The 24,205-nt window shown below is 40.2% G+C and overlaps 1 protein-coding gene across 2 annotated transcripts; it reads right to left on the bottom strand.

The window, feature by feature from the left end:
• Nucleotides 1-1,802: 1,802 nt before the first annotated feature.
• Nucleotides 1,803-20,413, bottom strand: cd44b (CD44 molecule (IN blood group) b). Of its 2 annotated transcripts, XM_067436318.1 has the most exons (8): nucleotides 20,095-20,413; nucleotides 9,550-9,718; nucleotides 6,089-6,225; nucleotides 5,912-6,007; nucleotides 4,721-5,041; nucleotides 4,528-4,581; nucleotides 3,763-3,841; nucleotides 1,803-2,250 (listed from the first exon to the last, which is right to left on the bottom strand). In XM_067436318.1, exons 1-8 carry the CDS (start codon nucleotides 20,159-20,161, stop codon nucleotides 2,136-2,138), a joined length of 1,038 nt encoding a protein of 345 aa, XP_067292419.1. In that variant the 5' UTR covers nucleotides 20,162-20,413; the 3' UTR covers nucleotides 1,803-2,135. The 2 variants fall into 2 exon arrangements, with proteins under 2 accessions (XP_067292419.1, XP_067292420.1); XM_067436319.1 differs by lacking the exons at nucleotides 9,550-9,718; nucleotides 20,095-20,413 and adding an exon at nucleotides 6,539-6,642.
• Between the last annotated feature and the right edge of the window lie 3,792 nt (nucleotides 20,414-24,205).

The following is a 24,205-nucleotide window of genomic DNA, read 5'->3' as shown; positions in this document are numbered from 1 at the left end:
CCTACAGCGAGCGGCCGGTTTGGACTACACCGCTGAACTTCCTGCTGTGATGACGTCACTAGAACCGTTTGTTGACTAAAGCTCCGCCCACAAGAACTCGCAAAATAGGGGGCGTGGTCTCATTGCTCTCCCACGTGGAGAAGAGCGCATTGAGCGCTTGCATCGCCCTGTTATGGTAAGAGGCGGGACCTTTCCGGGCAAAGTGCGCTAAGCTGCTGTCCAATCACAACACGGGAAGCGCTGGTCCAATCAGAACTCGTTACATATTTCTGAAGGAGGGACTTCACAGAACGAGGAAATCATCAGGCCGTTTTTAGGACAGAGGAAACAGCGCTGTACAGATAAGTAAATTGTGTGAAAAATACTGTTTTTTTACATGCGAAACATGAACTCATGTTATATTGCACACTGTAAACATAATCAAAGCTTCGAAAACACGCGAAGAACGGGACCTTTAATTCTAAGCGGTATGTGTGGAGAAAAATATCACCTGTCAAATATATTCCCAACAGTGAAGTATGGTGGTGGCAGCATCATGCTGTGGGGGTGTTTTTCAGCTGCAGGGACAGGAAGACTGGTTGCAATCGAGGGAAAGAGGAATGTGGCCAAGTACAGGGATATCCTGGACGAAAACCTTCTCCAGAGTGCTCAAGACCTCAGACTGGGCCAAAGGTTCACCTTCCAACTAGACAATGACCCAAAGCACAGCTAAAATAACGAAGGAGCGGCTTCACAACAACTCCGTGACTGTTCTGGAATGGCCCAGCCAAAGCCCTGACTTAAACCCAATTGAGCATCTCTGGAGAGACCTGAAAAATGCTGTCCACCAACATTTACCATCCAACCTGACAGAACTGGAGAGGATCTGCTGAAGGAATGGCAGAGGATCCCCAAATCCAGCTGTGGAAAACTTCCATCTTTCCCAGAAAGACTCATGGCTGAATTAGATCAAAAGGGTGCTTCTACTGAATACTGAGCAAAGGGACTGAATACTTAGGACCATGTGATATTTCAGTTTTTCTTTTTTAATAAATCTGCAAAAATGTCAAAAAAAATTCTGTCAGTATGGGGTACTGTGTGTACATTAATGAGGAAAAAAATTAACTTACAATGAAATGTAAGGGGGTCTGAATACTTTCCGTACCCACTGTACAGCTATCACCCATACACACGCGCGCACACACAATACTTAAACAGACTACCATCAACCAACCAATTGCTCACTGCTTTTTATCCTACACACCTATAATCATCATAATGATACAATTCAATATTCAAGTGAGAAAAAAAACATTTGTGGTTAGTTAAAAACAGCGTTGCAGGGGTAAACATCTGTCCCCCTGTCCATCAAAGCCCTAAACGACAAGCCAGCCAAAGGACTTCTTAAAGCGACTGAGCCTGCACTTAGGGACTGTGAAGCATCTTCCCGAGGCAAGGAGCTGGTGCTCAGGGTGTGGGACGTTGGTGGGGTCTGAGATCATTTTTTGGGCCTGTCTGATGATTGTTTCGTCAAAGACATCAGTGTGAGATGCCGCTTGACTCCTATGATTTCCATGGCTCTGTGTTAGCCGTGTAATCTGGGCTTTCAGCTGTACACTGAGCTTGCTAAGGAGTGGCATGGAGTGAGGCTTCAGACAATCGTCACACCTGGAGGTCTTTACAAGACTTCTCTCTTTCTCTGTCAGAAAATATCAGAATTTTTTCAATATCTGGTGTTCAAAGACCACACATTGTCATGTTATTCTCTGGCTTATCTTGGGTTTGCAGAAGAGGCTGGGAAAAGCAGAAAGCAGGAGACCAAGTGATGGTAACAACTGAGTTTATTGAACAATCTTAGTCTTTAATCTGACAAGCACTGATTTCACCAGTGCTTTTACACCAAGCAAAGGCACTGGAAAAATAACTTCTTCATTTATATACTAGTGTAAAGTTAAAAATCAATTAATACTGAAATATAATATGAACACACACACACACACACACACACACACACACACACACACACACACACACACACACACACACACACAAATACAGCAGGCTGTTCTTATGAACTCAGATTTGATCTTTACATCCTTCAACTCCTTTGATTCATCTCAAATCTCAGTCTTCTCATGTCGTGTGTTTGTTCCAGGTCACGAGTTGACGAGTGTGACCATCTCCGGCTCCTGAGAGAATGACGCTGAGGCACCGTTTTCTTTACTGCTGCCCTCTTTTGTGATAATCAGAGTCTTTTTCCTGCCACACCATCTGTGGGTCAATCAAATAATAAATAAAATCATCTGCATTCAATAAAAACAATAACACTGTTAACCTAAAGAATAAATTACTTGCACTACTTTTCAAAAGAAATACAGTAGTTGAAAAGTTAATGTTAGTTTTTTTATTTAAAAAAGAAATCAAGTTCCTAACACTAATGTCCATTTATTCTGGTGGAGCACAGGTCTTTAAGTGTGCTTGATGTAAAGACATGTAGGGCCTGTAGATACCCACAGCTGCACCCACTGAAGTGTGCATGGATGTGACCGCGAGTAAGGCCAGTTCTAGCGGTACACCTAAAATCTAAAATAACACATGGGGCATTTTACATTCGTGAACTTGGACTTAAGGGACGTGTGCACAAGGCTGCCATTGCAAGTCCACAAGACCGCAAGTGAACATAACGTGTGCACTTTGCGACAGGGCCTGAGTTTTAGAAGGACTGTCCCAGGTCTGAAAAACACCAACACTAACGTCTCGGTTACGTATGTAACCCTCGTTCCCTGAAGAAGGGAACGGAGACGTACGTCGGAACTGAACCGACGAATTGGGATCTGAACTCAGAGACCCAATTCGTCGGTTCAGTTCCGACGTACGTCGAACGTTATCGACTGAAAGGGAACCCTAATACAATATCAAAGTGCTTTTAAGTGTATATATCACAGTTCATCCCATTCAGGAGCTCTGCCTTCCAGAGGGAAGTAGATATTTTCACTAAGATGGCAACAATTATGTCAGTGTTAATGGTTTTGTATACAAGTATGGCTTCTAAATAAGTGTCTTATATAGCAGAACATCTTTTTCTAAGAAAAAATATACACAAATGTATATAATTTTTGACCACAAAAAGTTTGTTTTGCGCTGCTCTGCTATGCCCCACATATTTGGTAAGTACCGATCAAGTGTTTACAAAGAAAATGTGCAAAGTCAAATGACCTTCCCAAAAAAAGGTAAAACAACAATGTTAGACAATTTTGAAGTGGGAGGAGATAATGAGATGCAGTTTTTCTCCCTAACGCAGTACTTTTGCCTACGTGACCTTTCCACCGTGAGTACATAATACGTGGAGCGTCACAAGACAAACTTTTGTACATTTTTATATTATTTAGAAAATGACTGTTTTATTGAGCCAAACTGCAATTTGGACCTTCAACCGTTGCAGTTGAAGCTGATTGTTGAAGCTGACGTAATTGACTGTATGGAGAAAAATCCTCAAAAACTTTACTTTCTTTTCAACAGAAGAAATATATGAACATCTTGGATAATATGGGGGTGAGTAAATCAGATTTTTTTTTTCTTAAGTGAATTAATCCTTTAAGTTTAAGTTGCCAAAACAGTTGCTATTAAGTTTTTATGAGCGCTCAACTCAAGACTCACTCTTGCACATGGTGGCCAAAATTATCACAAATACACAACACAAATAGTACAAAAACCTCAGGTGTGGGTTTTCTAACCATATCTATAGTATATTTATTTGTAATAGCTGTATTACAAAAGACGTACCTTTTTCTGGTTGCTACCATAATACAGATAAGCAGAATGAGGAGAACTGCCAGTATCGTCAGTAAAATGATCAGCCAGTCTGTAAAAGGATTACAACAAATTATGTTATTTCAGACAAACTGATGAAATAGTTTCAGTGCAGTTGTGTAAGTCAGAGTACAGATGAAACAATGACTTTAGCAGGGGCTTTGGGCGATGAGACCACAAACTACCTGATATATATTCACATGGTTTACCCTGGCTCCTCACATATGCAACGAAAACAATTTAGGAATACAACTTTGGGGGGGAAATGTGTCTACTCTCATCAATTAATCACATCCAGACAACATTGAACATTGCTTGCTGAAAGGTAAAAAAAACACTTTGGTTGGTTTTCAGTCATAAAAAGTAGGGGGGAAACACTCAAGGCACCGTATTGCAAATGTTTTTCTATAGGGATACAATCCCACTTCCATAATGTGTACCGGTTTCTGTCAATGGCTTATCTTCTGCATGCATTACTAAACCTGCTTATGTCAATAATATAGTGTTCCAGAGGTGGTTGAAAATGTTAATTCAGACACAATGCCAGGGTTTCATATATGTAAGGAAGGGGATCTTCATGGACAACAGACTGGGAACCACAAGCTAATTCTGGCATTCAGATTTGCCTTCAAATTGGGACTGGTGCTAAAGTCTGCAGGACAATGCAAATGTAAACAGTAGTCTCAAAATACAATACAAGTGATTTGGGCAGGATTTATATCCTAAAGAGTTTCTAACCTGCTGATCTAGTCATATCTGATCCCGAAGACCGGTTGTTTGGGTTGACATGTCCTGGAGTAATGAAGACAGAAGCACAGCACAGTTCAGACGAGATGTCAGAAGTCATATCCTGTAGCATTTCTTAAAGATAAGGCTTTCAAAAGGTCAACAGTGATGCCACAGAAGAAGCATTTTAATACTGAAATGTCACCTGTTTGGTTGGCTGGTGTTTCATGAGTGGACGTCCGCTCACCCGTGCCCGGCCCTGTGATGTCTGCGTTTGGTTGTAAGGTTGTGGACTCCTCGATAGGCTCGGTGTAGTTTGTATCGTGCATCTGAACGGTCTCATCGTATTCCTCTGAGTTCGGTGTCCAGGAAACCGCAGTAGACACCGATGTCGGATCGGTCTCATCGTATTCCTCTGGGTTCTGTGTCCAGGGAACCGCAGTAGACACTGATGTATCGCTCAAAACCTCAGATGTGGACGTTTCATTATCTTCTACTCCTGTATTTTGCTGCAATGTCGTGATTTCTGTGAAATGGCAATTATGCAGAACTGTGTTTATTAACCTGATGTCAGTAAGTAATCTTACAGCTACTCTGTAAACCCGAATAAGTTGACAAAAAAATGAGGCAATCAGTTGCCTCACAATATTTAAAGTTAGGAAATTGAAAGTTTATCTGGCAGATTTTATTTAGTACTTATAGGGTAGACTGGGGAAAACCGTCCCCCTTAAGGACTGATTCTATGCATTTGTCAACAATTACAGAAATGTACTTTCTGATTAACATTATTCTTGCAGAAAAATAATGTTATATAACACTTAATTATAGCATTTACTCTCCTTTTAGAGCGGCTCGTGCTTGCCAGTCTACCTTGAAAGGACGAGCTCAGAGAACAATGTGAAAGATGTCGTGCTGTGATCATTTTAAGAAGCGGGACAGCACCACCCAGTGTACAATATCATAACCTATGCAAATATTTACTTTAATGTTATTTTAATTCTTTTCTTTGTGTATTCGTGTACATGAGTATGTATATGTAATGCAATGTTAAGATTCTTTCAATAAGTACTGCAGGTTATCGCTTTATTAAAATCATGCTGAAAAAAACAACAGTAACCCTTTATTTTGATGGTTTCTACTAACTACAGTGACTTTGGAACTACATGTCAGCTTACAAAGCGGTTTTCACAGGATGAATATGAAGTGTTAAAGCTTTCTAATGATACCGAATTCATGATGATTACTAAAACATGTGATAGAGAAAGACCAAGCGTTAATTAAGCGTAAATGAAGTGCACCAAGCGTCCGGCTACCGGCGCAGGATATGAATCAGTAAGATCTGACAAATAGAGGACAGGTGTTTGTTCTAAAGGCAGAAATGTAAAGTCTTTCATACCTGTGTTCATGGCTGTACTTGCTGTGACAGGGTTGGCATCGGTTTTATTTGAAATTTCAGGGATAATCTCATCTTTACAGTTCTTCACTGACAGATCTGTGTAAAATGTAATGTTTTGTTAAAAAGATAGTTGATCATGAGTTGGCTAAAACACACACCATGTTGCACACATCAAACCTTCATCGTTGTAACAGAAGGCGTCATATTTCTTCCCATCTGGAACCTTCCTGATGATGCCGGTTTGGTTGCGAGCGCAGAGAGGATTTGCTTTGTGACGGACAATCACCAGCTCTGTGCTGTTCACCCAGCCGTACCTGAAGAATAATGTGTGTATTTATTTATATAGCGTCTTTCAACACCCAATGTCACTTTACAAAGATAGGATAAGAAATGAACATCGAAGCACAACACACATTCCAAGAGCAAAAAGTGATATACAGAAATAACTTACAAAGGTACGGTAAAGATATCAGTATTTACAAATTAACACAAAACTATTTACACACTGTGAGCTGAGGAGTAATATTCAGAGAAAAAACGTGTTTAAAGGAGGTTTTTGAAGGAGAGAAGAATGGATGCTTGACGGACATCTTGAGGAAGGGCCGGGGCTCAACAGCCCACAGTCACCTGACGAAACAATCCTGCACTAGAAGAGCGTAAGGGACGAACAGGAGCATAAGGCTGAACTAAGTCAGATACGTGTGTTGGACTAAGGATATGGAGTGCTTTATAAGAATCAGTCCCTTGAAGTTTATACGCAGGGCAACGGGAAGCCAATGAAGGTGAGCTGCAGAGTTTTGAACATATAGTAATTTTCTAATATTTTTAGCTGAAAGGCCAAAAAGAATTGAGTTAAATAATCCAGCTGAGATGTGACAAAGGCATGTGTAGCAGGGTGAGTAAGTTCCCTCCCCTGTATTTAGTGATGGCCTATCAGCATTTGAGACCTGTCTATTTAAAACCCTGGGTCCTACCTGAGGGTGTGTCATTTCAAGCTCCGCCCCCAGGGCGAGGGCGCGCCACCATTCAGGGAGGATGTTTGGTCTGCAGCCCTGCGGTGATGTGTGTGTGTGCAGGCTGTTGTTATGTGTAGTGATTTTAATGTAAATATGTGTGAGCCGCGGTGATTCATGCTGTGAGTTGAGCTATGCGTTTCCGTGACAATCACTCGGAGAATCAGTTTCTTCACGGACGCTCGGCATAGATGATGCTGGGGTGACGGCCTCCTGCGTGAAACGCGCTTGAGCTCGCGCTGCTGTTTTGTCCGACTGTTTTATTGCCACTCGGTTTTCCTGAAAGTCTGCTGTTACCACAGTTTCATCATTGTGCTGTTCAGTTTTATCTTCCTAATAGTAACTGTTTCTGAGATTATCGTCTCTGAGGTCTGAGCGGCCTTGCTGGCCGATCTGTTTCCGCCGACTGCCACCTGTTTGATTCTAGTGGCTGTATATCAGGACTGTGTGTGTTCAGTCAACGTACGTCACCTCACTCTGACATTGTAACTGGACTGCTAGAAGTCCGAGTGAATGATAAGTGTGTTAAGTGTGAATTTGTCTTTAATATAATGTAGGGATATTTTCTACTTTTAATGTTTCATTTTGTTTTCTGTTGTTTTTGGTTTGTGTTGTCATTTAATTTGTTACAGGAGCTGAGAGTTTCTGGAGGGTGACGTCCTGCTGCCATAGTGTGGTGTTCACACCTAGTGCTGTGTTTTCTTGTATCCAATCTTCACGTGTGGTATGGGTGTGTATTGTCAAAATCTAAATTGGACCATGGGCCCAACCCCCCAGATACATCCGCTTCTGGTCATTTTGTATTATTTGTATTGTGTGTGTGTGTGTGTGTGTGTGTGTGTGTGTGTGTGTGTGTGTGTGTGTGTGTGTGTGTGTGTGTGTGTGTGTGTGTGTTTGTCGGATGCAGATTGGCAGCTCCTGCTCTGAAGTTTCTTTTCTTATTCAACATTGATACAATAAAGTGGTAATTTTTCATACATCTTCACCCGTATAGATAACGAACCTGTGGTGTCTTAACAAAAGAGAATTTACTTGGTATCGTCCCTGGCGAATTTCCAGGGTGGTGTAGTCGCTAAATTAAACTCCCTTCGTACCGCCACACATGCATTACGGTTTCAGTATCCTGCTGACTAAGAGAGGATCGACTCTTTATCACTTTACCAATGTGGTTATTAAATGAAAGATTGGAATCAATGAAAACATCAAGACTGCAAACTCTCGTAGAGGGCATTATCAAGTCACCATCCAAATGTGTCTGTTGACTGGATCATTTAGATACAACAGATTTAGAGCCAATCAGTACTACAGCTGTTTAATCTGAATACAATTTCAGGAGATTTGCCTTGCTTGAGTTCCTTGATGCAAGTTGTTAGTGTAGGTGGAGGAAAGACTGAGGTGTGCTAAAATAAATCTAAATGTCATCAGCATAGCAGTGGAAGTTAAATCTGTGATGTTTGATCATTTGTCCAACCGGAAAACATATAAATAGTGAAAAGAAGAGGGCCCAAAACAGAACCTTGGGGTACACCAGAACTCATGAATTTGGTGCATGATTTGTGCTTTTGGTATATAACAAAGTGTTGCCTCCCTGATAAAGAAGAGGAAAACCAGTCAAAGGCTGTGCCAGAAATCCCAGTTGCTGCAAGCTGTGACAGGAGTACCTCATGATTTACAGTGCCAAACGCTGAGCTGAGGTCTAACAGAAGGAGAGTGCTAAGAGCGCCAGAACCAGAAGCTAGGAGATCATAAATAACCTTAACCAGGGCTGATTCAGGCCTGAGTAATGGACCGCAGACTGACTGGAGAGGCTCATAAAGGTTATGTGCTGTGAGGTGGCATGATTCCAGAGGACACTGATGTATTAATGAATGACGGATAGTGGCAAAGCAGTCAGGCGATTTCAGGCGATACTGTAGGTATGTGCAGGGTTATGAAGACTAGTAGAGGAATTAGATGATCTCATCAACCACTGTAGGCAATAGAGTCAACACTAGAGAAGCTGTGAGTAAGGCATGAAGAGTATAAAAGCAACAGAGGGAAGGGAATAATGGGTCGGAAGTGTTTTACTCTGAAAAAAGTTCAGGAAAAGCAACACGCAATTGATCAGAACCATCTAGAGACTGTATTGATGGCTGAGTTAATTTCTTAATCTTCCTGTTTTTGGACTTAATAATCCATTATTAATATATGTTGAGCAATCAGAAGATCGAGCTGCATTAAGCTGAAACTGCTGAATGTGTTCAGTATATGTCAAGGAATAAACAATAATGGCCGTTTTCTTATAAAGCCTTTCTAAATGGCAGCTCATGTTTTTATTGCCCTAAGCTCAACGTTAAACCAAGGAGAAGTGCGAGAGGAAGGAACATATCTAGATTTTAAAGGAGCATATTGATTCAAAATAGTATAATACTTTCATCATAGGCATTATGAATGTCTTCAGCACTTTAAAGGCTGAAACAGCCAGAAAGGTGGGAATTACTGATAGCAGTAGAAAATGACAGAGGATCAACCAACTTCCAACTCTGAAGAGAAAATACAGGTCTGGATTTAGGTGGACCTGGCAGTGTTTGATGGAAGTCATGTGGTGATGTTCAGCTGAATGGAATAACTCATGTGATGTCTGACCTGCATGTCTCTAGTCCTTTATTATAGGCTTCCTCCACCTGCTTCAGAGTGGCTAATGTAGTCGATAAGTCCTCACACAAACGCTGGGCCATCTCAAACGTCAGAGTATAGCGATCTTTACCCTGAACGTGAAACACTCCAACATAGCTGCAGCTCCGTGAACGAACCGCTGAAAGACAAACAGAGTAGAAACAACAGTAATAAATGGATTATATTTATATAGTGGCAGTCTAGAACACAAGGATTTCTGAAGAGCATAAGAGACGACGGGAGAGAAAGGAAACAGTAATAGGTTAGAAAACAGAAAGGGGTTTAGAGCTGATAACACAGAGACCTACAGAAAGGTCAAGAGCTTTGGGACCAATTAAGTACACTTCACATTTATCTGGTCAGGTCTATAAGTTATGGTGCTCGAGTGGATGAGACAAGATGAAGTAATTCCAGAACACAAATAAGGCACAACAGTTTAAACGGTAAACCACAAAAATACAAAATAAACAGAGGGAGATAAATGCAGGGAATAATGAGGAATTAGACACAGCTGGACAGTGTGTAACCATGGGAAATATACAAAATGTGAGATGTAGGGTGTTTCTATACACTCAAAAAATGACGATTCCCAGTTTCCTTCCTTCTTTGTCCTCCAGTCTGTGACCCAGAAACCAATCAAACATAACCATCTTTAAGGACTTCTCAATTCTCTGATTGTACCACGAGGAGGTGAGGAGCGAGGAAGCTTCTAGAGGGTCTATGAGCGATGATGCACAGGTGTATCCCGCTTCTCATCTGACACAATCATTTTAAATCATGCTTTACCTTTGCAGTTTATTGTAAGGTTCAACTCTAAGCGTTGTGTCAGATGTTGGGGAACCTGGTGTGTCTGAAGCATGTGTGAAATCCAAGGGGGTAATCTAGCGCTCGGAAAGCGTTCCACCCATAGGGGCGACCATTGCTAACCAAGCCATCACCTGCTGTTAGCATCCCATTGACTCCTATTCATTTTTGAGTCACTTTGACAGTGAATAACTTTACATCTGAGGCGTTTAAAGACTCCATTTGTCCATTGTATATTTGTAAAGAAACACGACAATGTATAAAAGGCTCCGTTACCTTGTATCTTACACTATCGCCCCGTAGAAGCTGTTTTTGTAAAAATAGGCTAACGATTGTGTCATAACCAACGCGACTCTGTCGCACAGTTGAGAAATTACCGTATAGACCTGAGGAGACGCTCGCAGGCAATCTTTTACTGTCTATGAGGCCGTCGGGGTGACGTGGAGACATAAAGTCTGATAAAGTCAAGGGGGAAGAATGAGGAGAAGCCCATAGTGAGCCAAAAGCAACGGGAGAAAATATTTAAACAACGTGATTCAGCTTTCACTTTCCACATCTACTAGAAGACCTACAGCTGTCAGACAGGAGGCTCACGTCACATCTACGTCCTCAAGCTCAGTCTGAGCCGGCGCAGTTCGCTCAGCCATCAGGAAGTAGCCTGATTAGCCTAATTTTTCCGCCGTTGAAACCAATGGGATAGCTCTGTCCATTTATTTTACTGTCTATGGTGAAATAGACGCTAATCTCTCTGGCTGACAGAAGTCCTTTGACGTCACATGGAGCACCTGTGTGCATAAAAGGCTGCTTGCATTCCACATCATCAGCTTTGTTGTCTTCCTGAAGTAGCTTTGTCTGTGTGCTGTCTGTGAAGTGTGTGCATCTTGCAAATAAAAATAAAAGAGAATATAAATAATGGTGAGCTCAAAGCAGCAATTCAAACCGTGTGTATCGGAGTGTCCATGCTTTATATTGAATTCATAATCTGTGTTGTTGTGACAAGAGTAAGCTCTTCTCAGCTTGGCAAGAGATTGGGGCCAAGCGTCCACACCTTGTGGTTGTGATGGACAACCCCTCAGCCTGGCCCATGTCTTTAAGTATACCAACATGGTGAGCAGGACCACCAGCCTGACCCTACTGCTGCATATGCCTTACCCACCATTCTTTTCCACTCGTTTAGTTACCTCAGCACATTCAAAACATTCAGGTATATGTGAGGATGCCCTGGGCTGAAGAGAACATTGTGACTATCTCTTCCCTGAGTCGGCATCCTCACTGAAGGCTCCCGTCTTGCCAACCATCGCGGCTGGTGGGTCAGGCATATGCAGCAGAAGGTCAGGATGGCATACTTAAAGACATGGGCCAGGGTAGGGGTTGTCCATCAGTTTTAGCCCTCTTGTCTGCTATCACCAGACCAAGCTCAATTTTAGATTGAATATTGGTCTGGGGAGTCTGCTCTGTATTTTCTACTGCACAAGAGGCGTGATATACAAGCATTATTCAAATGACTCAATGACTCAAATATGCAATTGGATAGTCCTTCAACCAACCAGACCCCAAGAGGCGTGATCGCCCCAGACTGTCGAGTTTTGATTTTTATCTGTTGGTGTTTGCTACAAGCTTATCTGAACAAGATGTTAAGGGCCTCGATCAAAAAATAGACACAACATTAAAGATCCAGCGGTATATTTAACCGTGGGCATGGGGTACTTTTCATCCCATCCGGTGGGTTTACTGCCGAAAAGCTCTTTTTTTAGTTTCATCTGACCAAAGAATCCGGTCCCTTTTAGAGTTCAAGGCGTGTCTGACAACTGAATTTTTCAGTTTAAATTTTAGATTTAATTTTTTTTTTAAATCCTCCAAAACAACATTTTCTGAGCCCAAGACTCAAGTAATCTCTGCAATTCTCCATCTTTGACCCTTGGAGAGTCTTTGTCCGCTCAAACTCTCCTTCTCTTGTGCATTAGGATGATACAGACATATCAGGGTATTCTCACAAAAATGCGTATAAATAGTACGAGTGTGCAATGTCGTGTCTATGGCACGCTGTTTTTGGCGTGCATATGATACGCATTTTATGGCGTATTATACATACGATTTGGCCGGAATTACAAACCTCTTAATTTTTGCCCTGATGGTGGAAATGGAATTTGCAATACTTCAGTTATTTGTGAAGCTCAACCACCTTTTGCCGCACATCAGAACTATATTCTGTGGTTTTGCTCGTTCTGATGATGACTAAGGGAATTTGGCCTTTGTGTTTCCTCATATTTATATTCCTGTGGAACAAGTAGTCACAGCTAGACAGTTTCATGTTCCTTGTCACTCTGGTGTGGTAAAAAATTAAATATTAATCAGAATATAGCCTACTTCCGAGATAGTGTACCTACTTCAGAAAGATTCTAGGGGTGTTAATCATTGTAATAAATGTAGTGTTTTGGAGAAAAGCATGTGATTTTTTTGACTTGAATGAAAGGTTAGATTTTTGCATTTTTTATTATTAAAAGATCAAAAGGATAAGCAATGCAGATTTATTTTTACAGCCATCTTTAATTATATTACATGGGGTGCCAATAATTCTGACCACAACTGTAAAATATTATCCTTTAGACACAATGTTTTGAATAAAGAAAATGCTGTACTTATTCAAAGAAGCTGTTCTGTATCTACCCTTGAGAAATTCAATTCAGTTCAAGCTCTGGTTATAAGTACAGGCAAAAAATATATATAATACTATCAACTGGTATTTTTCCGAATCAAACTGTTTTCAGAATGATAATGGGAGCGTCTCAATCAGCTCACTAGTTTCCTAGATAGATGGTGAATCAGCACATCGTGTTCATGAATGTGGCCGACGCCCTGAGCAGTGCTCTGAGAACTTAAAACAAAATGAATTCTTTTAATAAGGGACAATACACATTAATAATCCATAAAATATGTAAAAATGCACCAGATTTAGCCAACACTGGCTAATTTTCATCCGTAGTCCCTTGGCAGATTGATGTTAAGGGACAAGAAAAAACTAAAGAAACGAAAATACTACACCAAAGTGTCTATAAATAATCACAATTTTGATTTAACCATAACCATTTTTTAATCTTTTTTGAGAAACCACACTGATCTGTTGTGCATTTCAGCTCCGTTGGAAGTCTATTCCACTCGTGTTCCTCTGAAAGCAAAAGATAACTGCCCAAAAGTAGTTCTTCTCAGTGGTGCATTACAATCACCCCCAGTACCGGCTCGTCTACACCATCCTGTTATTATCGGACCAATATAATCCTGAAAAACATGTGGAGCCAACCATTTATAATCCCATAAACAAGTCAGCTAATTGTATCAAATGTTCCCAACTTAAAATGGAAAACTACAGCAATACTACAACGGTGAAACCGATTTAGCTTTTGATCTAGAACCTTGAGCATATATAATTTCAACTGGTTGAAGAAAAGACTTGCATGTTTGTGTCCAGCTAGCTCGTCATACAGTATGCCAAGTGTGGAATAATCATCTAGTTAATGAATAAAACTACTTCTTTAGAAAACGATTTCTTATAAATCTAAAATTTGCTAAATTCACTTTCACTGTTTTCCACTCCCTTCACCAGGGCCCGTATTTATCAAGCTTCTCAAAGGGATATTTTAGTCTTAAGTGCTGAGAATTCATGAAATTTACTCCTACTTTCAAATTTAAGTATAAAAGCAAGTTATCAAATTTCTTAAAGCTCTTCCTCTCGCCGTTATTTAAGAGCTCGAGAGGTCTCTCAGTGGTTAGGAGTGTCCAGTAGGGGCAGTGATGGTGCTGAGGAGACAGAGACGTGCGCAAGTCTTTCAAAAGAGGGAGAATGTGTTCGAAATGTTTGACGATGAGTTGATCAAACGGTATCGTTTGGACAGAGCAGGCATCATCTTTTTCAGCGCTGGATAATGTTGGACTTTATCATTTTTTTTAAAAACGCTGTTCGGCTAATTCAGCAGCAGTAGCGATCGCTTCGTTCTCCGCCATTTCGGTTTTCTTTTGGAATCGGTGGTGGCTGGTTATATTTTTAAAAAATTCTAGGCTAAAGGTCAGTTAACAGCACACCAGTTTAAAAATTGTAATTAAGACATGTTGGAAAACATGTTTATCTTTCATTTCAAATGTGTATATTATAAGGTATTCTCTTGAAAACTCTTTATTGTCAAATGTGTATTGGATGTAAACTCCTCTTAGGAATTTCATCATTCAATGTGAATTTATCTGAGGATATTCTTAAATAAGGACATCTATTCAGTGATTGGTTCATGCCTATGACATCATCCAAAACCCCGTTTGTGGCACAGCAAAGTGTCGTAAATCAACTCTAATGCTGCGTTCCACTCCACTTTAAGACACGCACTTGCAAACTTCCCTAAGCACTTCCCCTTGGGGGAATCCCTGCCGCCATTTTGAAGTGCGTTCCACTTCGTGAAGTGGACAAGGGAAGTTTATATGGACAGACCCTTGCTCCCTCGATTTTGACCGAGTGAGCGAGTCTACTTCATATGTACACTTCAGACAGCTTCATATACCACAATGCAACGCGATTGTGACGTCACCACATATCACGTTTAATTTACCCCACCACAAACAACTATAACTATTTTAAAAAACATTTAAAACAACCCAAACACATCCATATACATATAGAATGCTGCATTAAACAATTTCGTAAAGGTAAAAAATAAATAATATATCAACTCCATAGTGGAGTCCAAGTGATCAAGGGCTTCGGGCGTCCCAGTTCAGTCCATTGCAGAGTTTCCGCCAGTAGTGGGCACTCATGCACCGTAAGCAATGACGCACATCCGAGTGAACGAGACGGAGGGAAGTTTGCTAGTGAAGGGCATGATAAAAACGAACTGGAACGCAGCATAAGACTGACACTTAAGATTTAGTCCTACACTTCACTTAAAGTATGATTGGGATGCTTGATAACTAACTTTTAAGCGCAGCTTTGAGCCAAGAATCGTTTTTCTCTTAAGTCAGTTCTTAGCAGTGTTCTTGTGAGTAATTCTAAGATGTTAGATAAATACAGGCCCTGTTTTTTAAAAGAAAGCTGAGAGTCCATTATTATTCCTAGGTATTTAAATTCATCTACTACCTAATTTGTCTGTCCCTGGACAAATACTTCTGCTTTTACAATACTGAACTAGCGAGCTGACTGAGCCAATGTTACAGAAGGAACGCATGAACAGAAACATTACAGAAGTGATTCTGTTCGGAGTGAACCGATTTAATTTTGTTGTTGTTTTTAAGCACTGCCTTGAAGGTGTTCGTGACTGCCATAGCAGGCAGATCGGAAGGAAAGCACGACCTGGTTAAAGGATCCTAAGAGGTGTGCGGAGGCTAAATCCTCTGAGAGCACGCCTCATCTCCTCATAGAATCTCCCTATGGTCTTAAAGAGCCCTCAGAGGGATCCGTTTGGGCCGATACAGAGCCTTCTCTATGAAGACGGCCTTCCTGACTGACTCACCTCTGTCAAGAGGCCGGAGGGCTTACAAGCCTCTCCGTTAACATGCCTACAGTTAGCCATGTGTCTAATGTTCCCACTACCCTTTTCAGGGATCAACCAGGCTAGTGATCCCTCTCTGTTGGGCCAAGTGCACACTTAGAGCATTGTATATTATTCATCCAAAGTACCTTTTAGGCATAATTTAAAATATTGTTACCTGGGATGAAAGAAAATATCAATTTATTGAAGCCCTTACTAGCAGGTTATTAGCAAAAACTAATTATCTTAATATAGTGTCACCTGGCGGACATTTCTCACAAGATTTGGTCAACACCCTAACTTTATAATAGTCCGTCATTCAGTCCAGAGTTATAATCGGCTGCTGGGCTTTTTAACCCGTTTGAACTACAAAGAAACTTCCTGCAGAACTTTTGCTGATTTGCCAAAAATTGAGGGACTATTTTGCAAAAATATAGTTTTCAAAGACACAAATAAATACTGCAGGGCCATTCACAACTTTGGATTAGTCTTAAACTTAGGCTTTAACGTCATTGTCAAAAATTATTAATAAAAAGGAAGACTTTTGTAGAAGTAGAAAGTAAAAGCATCTTTCATGGAAGTGTAAGCGAGACATAACGGGTGATGATGTAAGGACTACAACAGGATTTCAACATTGGGTTCAAGAGTTTAAAACCGCAGACACTACTTACTATCGTTGGCCCTGACCTAAGACTAATGGTCATTTTCCTGTTCTCTTTTCCTGGGGATGAAGGTTAGCATGTGGATGCAGGAAGACATGTATAGATGGGCTGAGAACAAGCTCTCGATCCATCTCTGCTACACACTGGAGGATTTTTACATCAGGACAGTCCCCAGATAGCAGACAAACAGTGAATCAGCGTTGAATCAATGTTAATGCATCAACTAAAATATCATTGAATCAATGTTGAGATCTCAATGTTGAGAATGTTGATTTTTCATCAGGTTTGCACCCTGAAATAATGTTATTTCAACGATGAAAAATAGATCAATCTTGCTTTATGTACAGCAGGATTCAATGCCAGTTCATTTGTCTCTTTATTTTATTCATTTTAATCAGAGCCCATGTGTGGCTGCAGTCGATATGATTTTGCATCAAAAAGTCACTCAAAGTAAACAACATCCTTCAGTTTACATGCAAATGTCTTTATTTATGCCCCCACAGTTACAACAGGAAATCTCACATTGATTTAAAACAATTACATCTGAATTTATGACACAAATGAGAAGAGCCTGGAAAAACATGACAACCTGCATCTGCAAAATGAAAGTAAATACAAATGTAAACTTGCCAATAAATACAGAAATGACACAGTACTACTGAAAGAAAGAAGGTAGAAGAAAGAATAATACTCCAAACTCAGGGGTTTCCACCATGAGCAATGCCCCGAAGCCTTTCAGGGGCGTAACAGAGCCAGTTTTGCACCGTCCCAGCAAAGATAAACTCTGATGCCTCTTTTTATCAGCATTCACGGCATCTAAAACAACAAGAAGTTAGTAAATATTTGGAAATGTGATTAATTATACATTACAAATATAGCCTACTACAAAATGAAGTGAAACTTGAAATTTTATCAAAATCTTGATATCCCAGTTAAAACGGTAACATTAAATTCAGGACTATTAATGCATTTTAGTACAGACTTTAAAGGACCCTCAGACACACAATGAATGAAACAGCAAAGTGACTATATCCGGTGTTTTATCTAATAATATTATTGTATTTAATAGTAAATAAATAAAGTGTGAAAATGAAACAAGTAAATGAATGACCAAATAGTTAAATTAAGAAAATAAAAGAGGAGCTGTATAGGCTACATGGTGGTTTGGAAGAGATTTTCTTTTCCATTTACAACACGAACTGGAGGCACAACCGTTTACTACATTTCTGTAGTTTGATATAGCTGCCTACAGAACTTAAAGATCTCACTCTTTTCTTTTTTCTTGCTGCATTAAAGATTAAATTGTAATGATGTAATTGTGATCTGCTCTCGTGATATCTCATGGCTGAAACAGAGCTACGAGCTGATTGTATTTCCCCTCACCGCGCTAACAGGTCAATCAGTTCTAGTTCTGCTTCAGCTGTGAGATACTCTCACGAGTGGCCAACACAATTACTGACAAGCCAGAAATTCATCTAACCTTCCGATCGCCTCTCGTTTATACACTGGACAAATATAGGATGATTCTAAATGATTCATCTGTGTGTGCAACGAGTAAGATACATTTGTGGATCCGCGCCGCACATTCATTTTACTCGTTGCACGCACAGATGAATCATCTTAATACAAAAATCATCTCATAAAATAGATGAACACCTCACAACAAACGACGCACGACCAAAAAAAAAAAAAAAAAAGAGTTGCACGAGTCAGAATTCGGACGCAATACACAGTGTATATGCCAATCTTAAGAAAAAAAATGAATACAAATATGATATGGTTTGGTGAAAAACAAACTGAAACTCAATGTATTAAGATTATCCTGGCCGTTGGTAACTTACGAGGGCGCTCATGTGACTATTATTAACATTGCAGTTCACTAAAACTCTCAGAAGCACACAAGTTGTAAAACATAAAGATGAATAAAAATACTAAATTAAAATTGAGATGAATTGTATAAATATATTTTTGTAGGCCTACTTACCTCTAAAAAACACGGTCGTCGTCCAGTGTCTCTTTTTCGCGATTAAAGTCTGTTCAGCTGCGCTTGCTTTGGTTGATTGGTGGTTGTCTTGAAGGTGCATTACCGCCACCTGCTGGATTGGATTGTGGCGCATTCGATATTCGATAGGGACACATATTCTAAATTCGTACATTCATGTACTAGCATGTCCATTCTACATGATTTAAATAATAATAATAGGCTACATTTTTATTTATTTAAAACTGATAGACTAAATTTATGGTAGAAGTTCTTTGTTTTTATTTGTTTTTTTGCATTTTTTATTATAATAACATGAAACACAGAATGACAACATTAAGCAGGAAAATAATATACCTTTTAAAAAGATTCATAGTTTTTACAGCTTTCTTATTGGAAGAGTCAGACATCAAACACACATACAATTTTAACTCTTCCAGAAAAATTTAAAGAAAGGCTTACAATTACAAAATTTACATTTATGTATTCTTTGTTAATCCACATACTCGTTGGTGTACTCATCGTATCCTTTGAGGATAATAAATGTGCTCACATTCACACAAATGTAGCCAATTGATTTGGACTTGCCTTAACATGTTGAATAATGGGACAGATAGATTGACCGTAAGCCTCACCGGTGGAGAATTAAGCTGACCAAACATCAGCATTGATTCAATGTTTGTCTTTTCAACACTGAAAAGCATGGAATTATCAACATTGATCCAATATTATTTAGCAGTGAATTTTCAACATTGGTCCAGTATGGTGTTAGCATTGAATTTTCAACATTGATCCAATATTACTTAGCATTGAAATTTCAACCTCAACCAAAATGATGATTCTGATGGAATTTCAACATTGAATCAATGTCACCATGCTATCTGGGTCATTATCATTCGGTCGTGATGCTGCCGAAACTCCTCCAACTCTCGCTGGCTTTCCTTTGAAATGCTGAAATTTACAGCCGAATGTCTCTCCAACTAACGAAGAGTTTCTCACCATTCCCTCAACACACACACGTCTCACTTTGACATCTTTCAAACTGAGTTTTTACAAAAATGTGAAAGAGATCAAAGTAAATCAGAGATGGTTTAGTGGGCGACTGTGGCTAGTTTCATTTGGTTCCCCATTTAGGTATTTATTGGTCACAAAGAACCTCAGAGGTGCTTTAAGATGTGAAGAAGACATCAGTGGGATAAAACAATAGGGCACAGCGGCGATACACAGATTTATCCATCCAACTCCAGTCAAAGTTGTGACAAACGTCAGAAGAAAGTGTCACCACAGTAACCGCTGAGTCTTACGAAAACATTTTTTTGGGGGGAGGGCGTGAGCTTTCATTTCCTGTGTATGCAGTTCAACACGAAGAGATGCTCAGAGGCTTCAAGTGAGGAATAATCTCATTTATGTAGCCTCTCCTTCTATTCGACTGGGTTTTAAAGCCACATACACTCACTCCTCTGAAATGCAGAAGTTTGCCCAGCACATCCTGTTCTCTTTATTCAGCGCTGCTTCATTCATACTCAGCACACAAATAGATGATCGCTCTGGAGTTTCTTACCTCTGGGAGACTGTGATCCAGAAGAGGCCAGTAATCCAGACAAGAGTCCGAGCAGAACCATCCACATCCTGATCGCCGGAGAGTGTGTGTGTGTGAGAGAGAGAGAGAGAGTCGAGGGCTGCTCTTCAGTCCAGAAGCTCTCTTGCTCTCCAACAGAGTCTGCTGTGTGTTTGGAGGATTGTGAGGTGAGGTTTCAGAGCAGGAACTATAGAGATGAGAGGAAAGGGTGGCACGTGTTTGAACACACCCTTCCACGCCTCTCTCTCACCGTCAGCGTGTTTATCTGGACATCACTGACGGACGTGATTCTCAGAGAACGATGGAAAAACTGACTTTGGCAAGTCGAAAGGTTTCCGAGATGTAAGAACTGCTTACAAAATCATACCATTAATCTCACAAAAAAAGAACATTTCCAGGTCACATTTTTACATCGGTCATGGTTTAGATATGATGACATTATTTACATCCAGTGCATTCAGAAATGTTTTACAGTGGCAGCACATCATATCCCCGCAGTCGTTACCCACGTCAGTGACATTAATTACTCAGATACAACTGAGACGAGTTTTCAGATCACGGTTCATAACAGAATCAGACGTACACTGCAAAAACTGCTCTTCTTACTCAGTCATTTTCTCTTGTTTCCAGTCTAAATATCTAACAATTCTTAAATCAAGATGCCTTTACTAGATGAGTAAAACAACATATTTGTTCTTGTTTTTTTGAAAATACAATAAAAAATTTGCTTAAAACTGAAATGATCTGCCAATGTGGTGAGAAAAATAATCTTATTTCTGATTGAAATCTTGTTTCTTGCTTCCGTCCCAAACAGAAATAAGATTATTTTTCTCACTCCATTGGCAGATCATTTTGCCTGTTTTAAGCAAAAACTCACTTCATTTTTGATGTTTTTCCCCAGAAAACAAGAAAAAATATCTTATGTCTTATTACTTATCTAGTAAATGCATCTTGATTTAAGAATATTTAGATATTTGGACAGGAAACAAGAATACTAAATAAGAAGAGCATTTTTTGCCGTGTAGTATTTTTAGATGCATTCTCAGTCTCTCGTATCTCATTAAGAGCAGAAGTGCCCTGCTCATTGTGCAGATGCTTTATTGATTGACACGCTTGCTGTGGTGTTGGCCAGTGGTGTTGTTATGACACTGAGTAAATAAGGCATCATCATAGCCTACTGCAGCTTCAAACCTCCTCTCCTCTCACTTCCTGTTCAGAGCTGTTGCTGCTAGCTGTTATGATTACTAGCGTTGCTATGGTGATGAGACGTATAAACACAAAAACAATTATTCACACAAATTCCCCATAAACACAGATTCAGTAAAGATAATCCTACTCAGATTTACTTTATGTAGTGCTTTAATTTAATCCCAACTCTTTATATTGTCTCGTATTAAAATGTCCCCTACATTTTAATGCATTAGATAATTAACAATGAGAAGTATATATTTCAGGGGATTGTTAATGTACATTAATAAATTTACACATGAGTTTAAAAATGTACCAGCTAACAAAATATGTTCTAAGAACAAAAGCTCCCATTAAATAGTAAAAACGTTATTTCTGAATGTTTAAAATGTCCCGTTTACATACACTCACCTAAAGGATTATTAGGAACACACACTAATACTGTGTTTGACCCTTCCGCCTTCAGAACTGCCTTAATTCTGCGTGGCATTGATCAACAAGCTGCTGAAAGCATTCTTTAGAAATGTCGGCCCATATTGATAGGAGAGCATCTTGCAGTTGATGGAGATTTGTGGGATGCACATCCAGGGCACGAAGCTCCCGTTCCACCACATCCCAAAGATGCTCTATTGGGTTGAGATCTGGGGACTGTGGCGGCCATTTTAGTTCAGTCAACTCATTGGCATGTTCAAGAAACCAATCTGAAATGATTTGAGCTTTGTGACATGGTGCATTATCCTGCTGGAAGTAGCCATCAGAGGATGGGCACATGGTGGTCATAAAGGGATGGACATGGTCAGAAACAATGCTCAGGTAGGCCGTGGCATTTAAACAATGCCCAATTGGCACTAAGGGGCCTAAAGTGTGCCAAGAAAACATCCCCACACCATTACACCACCACCACCAGCCTGCACAGTGGGAACAAGGCATGATGGATCCATGTTCTCATTCTGTTTACGCCAAATTCTGACTCTACCATCTGAATGTCTCAACAGAAATCGAGACTCATCAGACCAGGCAGCATTTTTCCAGTCTTTAACTGTCCAATTTTGGTGAGCTTGTGCAAATTGTCGCCTCTTTTTCCTATTTGTAGTGGAGATGAGTGGTACCCGGTGGGGTCTTCTGCTGGTGTAGCCCATCCGCCTCAAGGTTGTGTGTGTTGTGACTTCACAAATGCTTTGCTGCATACCTCGGTTGTAACGAGTGGTTATTTCAGTCAAAGTTGCTCTTCTATCAGCTTGAATCAGTCGGCCCATTCTCCTCTGACCTCGAGCATCAACAAGGCATTTTCTCCCACAGGACTGCTGCACACTGGATGCTCTTCCCTTTTCACACCATTCTTTGTAAACCCTAGAAATGGTTGTGTGTGTAAATCCCAGTAACTGAGCAGATTGTGAAATACTCAGACCGGCCCGTCTGGCACCAACAACCATGCCACGCTCAAAACGGCTTAAATCACCTTTCTTTCCCATTCTGACATTCAGTTTGGAGTTCAGGAGATTGTCTTGACCAGGACCACACCCCTAAATGCACTGAAGAACTGCTATGTGATTGGCTGATTAGATAATTGCATTAATGAGAAATTGAGCAGGTGTTCCTAATAATCTTTTAGGTGAGGGTAAAGGGAACATTCTATTTCATCCTTATTAGAATGTTCTCTGAATGTTCTGAAACTAGTAACATTTTAAACAATTAGACAAACTAAACCGCTTCAGGAAAAGAGCGTTCAATGAATAGCATATAATGTTTTTTGCGCTAATGTTTTGAGAACATTATTATTACCGTTATATTAAAGGGTTACTTCAGCGATTTAACATATGCCTTTGTATAAGTGGAAACCTTGTCTTTATATATTCGGATGATGGTGCACAGCTTCAGTCCGTCGGAGCTCTCATCTGGTAAATCTTCTTGCTTTCCCAGCATCAATGACTAGTAGGGGTGTAATGATTCGTTAAACATCGATTCGATTCGTATGATTTGAGGTTGTCGATATGATTCAAGGACGATATTGGTTCATTTAGAACGATATGATCCGAAACGATTCAGTGACTTGAAATAGATTCAGTAACTTTTTAGCCAAAAATTTAAATCAGTGTGACGGATTCATTTCAGTCGAATCGAATCATTGTTAAAATGAATCGTTACACCCCTAATGACTAGGCATTGCCTAAAATACTGGAAACCTTGTATCGGAACGATATCCCGGCTCCGACTAGAGCCACTCAAAAGGAATTGTTTGCTTTTCAATGTGAATATATTGATGTCCCAACACCAGACGTTCCTCTTCCTCCTTTCACAGACAGGAAACATATGCAGAAGAGAAAAAACATTGATCCGGCTTCCACCATGACTGATGATAATCTAAGCGGGCAGGTGGTCCTGTCAGGCAGTCCGAGCAAGCCTTCATCCAGCGTTTTAACCAGAGACTGGACTGGTCCGTAGTTGATCTAACTCTAATTAGCAGGCATTTCCCTGGCCACTAAGCACTCTCCTGCTCAATCTGCGGCTCTCACACTCACACTCTCTATCTGTGCCCAAAGTCTGCATCTTTCCAACCTTCTAAGAGTGGTTTTCAACATGGTGACTCTAAGGTGATGCCAATGGCAACTCCATTGTGCTTTAATTTGAATGAAAATGGCTGAAAATTCTATAATTGTAAATATATTCATGTTTGTAGTTACTGTGGGGACGGCCACCCAAATTCTGTGTGCCCAAGACGAACCTGTTTTGTGGAAAAGGAGAAAAAGAAACAAAACCATCAAAGCTGGGATGGGCATTGAGTAAGCATCCTTATCGCTGCTTTGAGAATTATTTGTTAACAGGACTTGTTCAAGGTTTTCTTGCAGGATTGTGTTGGTTAGCTAATGTTTCTTTTCCTTTAAAGGAGCCAGAAATTGTCAATTAA

The sequence above is a fragment of the Pseudorasbora parva genome, chromosome 25 (genome assembly GCF_024679245.1).
Source record: "Pseudorasbora parva isolate DD20220531a chromosome 25, ASM2467924v1, whole genome shotgun sequence".
NCBI classification, from domain to species: Eukaryota; Metazoa; Chordata; class Actinopteri; order Cypriniformes; family Gobionidae; genus Pseudorasbora; species Pseudorasbora parva.
This window is presented reverse-complemented; position numbering and strand designations above follow the sequence as displayed.